Source organism: Triticum aestivum, unplaced genomic scaffold (assembly GCF_018294505.1).
Source record: "Triticum aestivum cultivar Chinese Spring unplaced genomic scaffold, IWGSC CS RefSeq v2.1 scaffold107947, whole genome shotgun sequence".
Taxonomy (NCBI): domain Eukaryota; kingdom Viridiplantae; phylum Streptophyta; class Magnoliopsida; order Poales; family Poaceae; genus Triticum; species Triticum aestivum.
Genome location: NW_025231231.1, coordinates 1 through 7375, shown reverse-complemented (window position 1 = coordinate 7375; position 7375 = coordinate 1). Strand labels below are relative to the sequence as shown.

General features: G+C 47.6%; 1 protein-coding gene across 1 annotated transcript; it reads left to right on the top strand.

Moving 5' to 3' along the window:
• Nucleotides 1–5339: 5339 nt before the first annotated feature.
• Nucleotides 5340–6775, top strand: LOC123175766 (NAC domain-containing protein 92-like). Its single transcript, XM_044590299.1, has 3 exons — nucleotides 5340–5521; nucleotides 5612–5895; nucleotides 5983–6775. Exons 1-3 carry the CDS (start codon nucleotides 5341–5343, stop codon nucleotides 6655–6657), a joined length of 1140 nt encoding a protein of 379 aa, XP_044446234.1. The 5' UTR covers nucleotide 5340; the 3' UTR covers nucleotides 6658–6775.
• Nucleotides 6776–7375: the final 600 nt, after the last annotated feature.

Below are 7375 nucleotides of genomic sequence, written 5' to 3'. Positions count from 1 at the left end.
TATATCTTATCATTCAACATATTTTAATGAGTCATGTCAGCTATTTTAACTCATTTCTTCTACAGGAAGGTGGTATCCTACTAACTACATATGACATTGTATGTAACAGTTAGAAGTTGATCAGAGGTGGCTTTTACAATGGCAATGTGGAAGGCAAGTATGACAAGCTGCTACACTACTATCTAGTAGACCTAAGTTCCACGACAACGCCCTCAAGAGGAGCAACAACGAAGAGCGTTGCCGATGCCGAGTCCAGAACAGACATATGTCTTCACTCGGAGCCCTGGCACGGAGAAACGGGACTTGATGATGTCCTCAAGAAGAGCACGACACCCATGGATGTCACCATCATCAGCGCCAAGGCACGGAGCATGCTCTCGAAAACTTACACGTGCCGCCACGAGGTCACCAAGATGAGTGCTATGAGGTCAGATCCCTAGATCCGGATCAGGGGCGACGCCACTGAGAGGGTAGAGAGAATGACCGAGCCACCCAGTGCTACACCTCCCGTCACCCATGCAACCAATGAGGAGAGCCACTAACGCCGCACTATTGCCCGCCGACGAGCAAACCATGCGGATCGCCATCTAGGGCTGCCGCCCCGGCATCCCTGTCGCGAGACACCGTCCATCACTCACTTCATAGCACACTCGGCCATGGTAGGAAGAGTAGAGGCTCGCCCCTACTCCTAGCTCGGCATCAATCACCGAGTATGGGTAGGTGCCTCCACCGTAGGAGGCACCCATGCTTGCGTCCCAAGCCAATAATCCCAATGGGTTGGGGGGAACACGTACGACTCTATGACTACCAACGATGACCATCGACGAGAAGCCCCATGCACTGGCCCAAGCTAGCACACACGACGCCATGTCCGTGGTCACCGGCGCCGATCCGCCCAGCAATGGAACGGTATCATGACCATGACCCCAACCACCGCACCTGTGAGGAGAACAAGAGCACCACCACGAGCACACCCCTAACCGAACCCCACCTCACCTACGCGGAGGAAGATCTCCGATTCGTCTGTCGCCCAGATCAGGTCCGCCCGAGCACGGTGTTGATCCAGCAGATGCCGTTCGCGGCGAGGGCGGTGAGCAGGAACAGGTGCCAGCACTTGAGCCGGGGGCTGTCCAAGAAGAGGTACTGGACACCATAGCGGACGAGGCCGAAGGAGGCGCCGACGAAGGCGACGAGCGGGAGCGGCACGTAGAGCGCGGCAACGCCGGCGAACCAGCCCAAGAGCTTGCCAGCGTCAGAGGCGAAGGCGAGGAAGTTGAGCTGCACCTGGGAGATGCGCTTGAGCTGCGACGAGTAGACGGTAAAGGTAGCGGTAAAGGTGAGACCAGTTGATGACCTCGGCCTGGTGTCGGCCTCATTACACGGAGACAACCGACGGCCTCAGTGCTGTCTTGCACAAGAGGAAGGCAACAGCCTCAGCGCATCCAAGCACGGGAGGGAGGCAACGGCCAGCAGCTTGGTGAGGGACAGAACACGAATGCATACAGGTAGGAGTTCTGCATCCTATCCATGGATTTGGTTTTCTCCAAATTCTCATAAAAAAAGATAACTAAATTAGTGTCTATCCCTATCTTATTGAGAATTTGAGAGCATTGATGTGATATTCGGAAGGAAAACATGCGTGTATATATATATGGATAGATGGGTGGACTTGCTACATCCGTAGGGTGCTTTTCTCATGCTTTGTATGTGCTTGAGAAATTGAAAGGAGAATCAAAAGCATGATAGCTCACAACAATTTGTCTGAATGACTGCATGAGTACAGATTTCCTGGTGCCGGATGAGTAAATTGTGAGCAGATTGTTTTTTTATTATATGGCACGGGATATGTCCATTGGAATACAATCACGCGATTGATCCATTAATATAAATAAAAGCGGTCCTAAGCGACTAACGGATACAATCGGAGTTCAAGACATGATTAGCAAATATGGTAACATATGGTAGGTAGCTGGACAGGCGCAGTGAGAGAACAAGCGACTTGGTGATAAAGTGTGCATGAGGCAATACATGCGTTCTTTGTTTCTTCTTATTGTCCACTCGCCAAACTTCTTGGTCGTATGATACATATAGCTTTTAATGTTTCTCATCCAATTAATATCAACATGTTATTTGGGACGTGGCTAACTAGTGTGGAATCAAATACTGCGGGACATATTCGGATAGGGATATGCGCGCTACTTTGGGCTATATGAAACTGCAGAAATGATATGATCTTTAACAGATAAAACTTTATCAAGTTTTTGCAGGTCATTTACAGGGCCACTGCTTGAATCTGATGTGGTCGTTACTCACTCATGCGGATTTCAGGAAGCTTTGGTTACTGGGTGCAACCAATGAGACACGGTAGCACGGGTTATCTACAACCGGTTTGGATGGCATCCAATAATAGGCTAGGGGTGTTTAGTCATCTTGGCCTGTTTTTCACCATTAGTGACATTTTTTTCCTTTTTCACTTTTACGCTCCTTTTATGAGCTAGCACTGAACCTAAGACTTTGTTTCTGCACTTTGATTAATAACATGGGCCGCATGCATCATTATAACATGGGCTCTCTCTCCACCTTTTCAAGAAAAAATGCGGAATTGTATGGGAATTTAATAAATTGTATTTTGCAATGTCAAAACAATTGAGTCCTAACAAAAGCAAGTACTTTGAAACACTTCCCGCAAAAAAAATTACTTGGAAACACATAATAAACTGTATTTTGCAATGTCAAAACATTCGAGTCCTATTGTTTTTGGTAAACATACAACCTTATTGAAAATTTGCTGACCTGTTCACTAGTTATTACAGTTCCCGACATGCTACTCCTCGTGCTTGGGTCACTTCACAACAAAATATTTAATTTTTCCTTGTTCTCGAGAGAAAAAACATACTTTCGATTTGTCAGATGCCTAGGAATAGAGAAAAGAAAAAACAGAAGCCAAATTATGAGGAGAAAGTTCCCTTGGTGGCCCTAACCAAGATCATTGTTACTCTATTTCGAGGATGTCTTTGTCGATTATCTCCGCCTCGTTTACCATGAACCTGCCACAGCCTGATACGCTTGCACTGGTGCCGTTTAGCACTTCTAAGAACAATGGAGTGAAAATTCTATTGGAACACCTTTCTGTTCGTCCATGTGAGGTATAAACTATGAATTTTTACATGTGGCACAAAGCCAAGGCCCTTAGTTCTACAAGTACACAATACTAATATATGATTCTTTAATGATGATGCATTGCTGCAAACTGTAGTGGGAGGTTTGCACCAACGAATGTTTTTGTGGTGGATTTGGTTTCCCCCAAAGTCTCACAAAAGCTACTTGCTAGCTAGCCCTTTCGTATTGAAAGTTTGAGAGCACTGATATCATGGAAGGAAAATGTGTGTATATATAGATGGGTCAGGCGGAGTTGTATACCACGATGGTTTTTTTTTTCTCATGCTTTGGATGTGCTTGGGAAACTGCAGGGAGAATGAAAAGAATGATACCTCACACCAAGCACGAGATGGATTAGACGGAGCTCTGGTGTAGAGTCCTGTCGGCTTCTCGGAGCGGCGATGTTAGGGTTTCTCGTCGTGCGTACGCAATGGCAAGATTTGATGCCAGGTTCTTCAGGTCGATTCAAGAATTCAATGGTGACAATTGCGGCTCCCAACAATGGTACTTAGGGGCACGTGCACGAAGACTTCCCAGCTGTCATCGATAAGGCCAGACCAGCTCTGGTATGGGAGCGGTGACTCGCTTTGGCGGCGGCAATGGTCGTTCGGTTGTCTATATGGACCTCGATGTAATTTTTATTATGTTGGGGGTGCTCTGTACTTCGGTGAATCTTTATAATAGATTTGGTATTTTCGCAAAAAATGCAATGGGACGTGCGGAAGGCCCATAGCGTTTTTTTTTCTCAAATTAAATTAGATGTAGGCCATTAATAGTGTACTTAAGGACGGAGGTCCACCAAATCAATGGCTTGATGTTTCTAATTATTGATGGATTTTCTAGAACATTTCCTTTTTTGTTAGCCCGTCAAATGATTTATATATACAATAGATTTATATTGGCGCGATAACGAATAATTTAGTTTTCAAGTATGGCAACTTTCTGACAAAAAATGAGTTGTGACGGATTTGCCATGGTAGCCACGTAATTAAACTAGTCATCCTCGTAGAACATAATTTGCCAGAAAAATGTTCTATTAGCCATGGTAAAAAAAAATCCGACGTCAGATTTGGAGTATACTAAAATTGCACGTGATCTTCAGAGAAAGTAAACGTCGAGGAGAGAGAGAGTGCGAGCGAGCTGTAGATGAAGTTTAGCAGTTGCGTGTGTATGCAGCGTTGGCGCAGCGTGATTGGCTACCAAGAACCCAGGTTTCCAAATGTTAGTTCAGTAGTATAGGGGTAGGCAGCATATCGTAGAGTTGACACTGACCACAGGCCCCAGCGGTGCATAGACCGGGGCCGGGCACATTCATATCATACCATATGATTATATTAATTATACTCCAAAGTCCAAACCCGAGCATGGACGCGCTTTGTTCCGATGAATGGCCCTCCGCCGTCCATGGCTAAATGGACGTCCGTTGCTTGGAGGCAGTGACTTTACATTAACTTTGGAATATGTCAAAAAATAACTGGCGCCGGTGTTTTACATAGAATAATAGAAATCTTTACTTTAACTTTGGAATATGTCAAAAAATATATTTACTATTTGCTGTGTATAAATAGAAATACATTATAATAATAAAATAGTGTACGATCTATAGAGAAGGCAACGTCGAGAAGAGAGAGAGGGAGAGAGCGATGGGGGTAGAAGGAACTTTTGGATTTTGGTGTGTGGGTGTGTGCGCAGTGCAGCGGTGGCGGTGCGTGATTGGCTCCCAAGAAGCAGATCGCTTGTGATCTCAGTTGAGTTGGTGCACACGGATGAGGAGGAAACAGTGACCACGGGATGTTGACGCGCTTTCAGGAGGCACCCTACCTGTCCACGCATGTGTAATCTCGGGCGGAACCTATATAAGTAAGGAGGATGAAATCCCCGTCCATCGTCTCACAATCACACATCCATCGAAATCCCTCCAAAAGCACCCACCAATTATCTCAAATCCACAACAGAAAACAAGATTCTGTCCGCCAACAGAGAAGAAAACAAGAGAGAGCGCCCAAGATGGCCAGGGTTTGAATCCACACCGTGATTCACGCCATCGACTTCCTCTTTTCACTTTTACCCGAGGGTAATTGATTGGCCAGGGTTTGACTCCCTCACCATTTTCTCAATCAAATCCTCCTCCCCCTGTTGACCTCGTATTTTCTTTTATACGGTAGAAAAAACACGCAAACCATGTCGGATATTGCACCTGTGCAGCCATTGGCTTTGGGTCTCCTCCAGCCGGAGCCCGGCTTCCGCTTCCACCCTACCGGCCAGGAGCTCGTGACCTACGACCTCCTCCGCAAGGTCCACGGCCACCACGCCTTCATCCCCGAGGTCCATGTGTACAAGCACGAGCCCTGGGAGCTGCCAGGCACGTCACCTACATGTCCCTACCTGCAGAGACGGCCCGGGCCAATAATATCTAGTATTGACTTGATTTTCATCAATCATGCATGTGCAGACAAGTCCTTCTCGCCCAGCACACACGACGCCGGGGCCAAGGTGGAATGGTACTTTTTCGCGGTCAGGGCCCGAAAGTACCCCAACGGGCTTCGCATGGGGCGGGCAACGGTCGCCGGGTTCTGGAAGTCCACCGGGAAGGATCGCCCCGTCATGCACAACGGCGTCATCGTCGGCATGAAGAAGACGCTTGTGTTCCACACCGGCCGTGCGCCTGGCGGCACACGCACCGACTGGGTCATGCATGAGTATCGTCTTCAGGGCCAACGCAACCACCACATTCAGGTATATCTCCATTTCTTTCTTTTCCTGATTATGTTGTGACCGAGCTCCACAACTCTCATACACCCTAATGGTTCGTCCTCTGTTCAGGACGCCTATGCATTGTGTCGAGTCTTCAAAAAGAACACCGTGGCTCCGTTGATCGATTTATCCAGTGATGCCGACACATATGAGGATCCAATGCAGTCTGTGCCCGGCGGCGTCGACACGGACAAGGATTTGATGGAGCACGTGTCTGACGGGGCCGATTCACACAAGGATCCCAAGCATTATGTGCTTGGTGGCATAGAATCAGACAAGTATCTGATACAGTCTGTGCTCCGTGGCATCGGCACGCACAACGATCCCATACTGGTCGAGTCTGATGTTGCCTACGCGGGCAAGGAGCAGATGGAGTCCGTGCTCTGTGGCGTTGGCACAGACAAGGATCACATACATGTCGAGTCCGAGTTCAATAGTGTTCATGCGGGGAAGGGAAAGAAGCCGTTCCTCGCCGACCGTGGTAGCACGAGCACAGGAAATATGGAGTTTCTCGCCGGTGGTGCCAACAAAGACAACGAAGGGATGCAGCCTGTGTACGCCGGCGCCAGCGCGGATGAGGAGAACTCTGTCAACGCTTGGTACACCGCAGCCCTTGCGGAAGAGGATAATTCATGGATGCAGCCCCCTTCATATGACGACTGGTACACTAGAGTCGACCTGGACAAGGATGATTCCTTGATGCAGTTCATCTTCGGTGATGTTATGCTCTTGAGCACCGACTGAAAAGTAAAAATAGAGAAATGTAAAGAAAAGAATGAGAAGAATCCTACTCCATTGTCTGTAGGTTGATCCTTAAGTCATATAATAGTGTTGTATTTTCCTTTTTATGTTTGAATAATAGTTTGTTTCTAGAGCCTTTTATATGAGTAAACGTTGAGGTCCCTTAACCTTCAGAAATATTTTTTGAAAGTACTCTGCTATGAATATAAATTGAGATGTCGAGGCTTCACAAATCCTATATATAAAGTTACTCAGCTATAGTTTGCTTTAATAAAGCATATTTTCAGAGTACCTGTGCGATCGGTCTTGGCATCCTCGGCTAGCACCTCCTCGCCGGGCATGACCACAGCAAGCCCTCATAGGTCGCCCGTGCGCTCCCCGTGCTCGCAAGCCGTGCAGGGGCAACACACGCCTGTACACGCCGGCGTTCCTTCCGAGATGTCCGTACAGCAAGCGCCACAACCTTCCGCCCTTGCACCTCCACCGTCATGGTGCTCCTGACCGCCGCCTCCACCATGCATGTCTCTGGCTCTCTCCCCACTAAGATTATTTCAGATGAGATCGGAAATGGCTGACTACTTGGTGGAGGTGATGCCGATGCGTTCCATCGGGAGGAAGAAGATGCTCTAATTAAGCCACTAAAAAAAGGAGGCAGCTGGTACATGTGTGCTATTCAATATGTACTACAAGATAGCATACTTTATCATGGAGTCAAACTCGT

What these genes read in the sequence shown, in the direction of transcription:
- LOC123175766 (XM_044590299.1), top strand. Translation starts at nt 5,341, where the DNA reads ATGTCGGATATTGCACCTGTGCAGCCATTGGCTTTGGGTCTCCTCCAG. An exon ending in CGAGCCCTGGGAGCTGCCAG is followed by an intron (nt 5,522 to 5,611) that starts GCACGTCACCTA and finishes ATGCATGTGCAG; the next exon opens with ACAAGTCCTTCTCGCCCAGC. An exon ending in AACGCAACCACCACATTCAG is followed by an intron (nt 5,896 to 5,982) that starts GTATATCTCCAT and finishes TCCTCTGTTCAG; the next exon opens with GACGCCTATGCATTGTGTCG.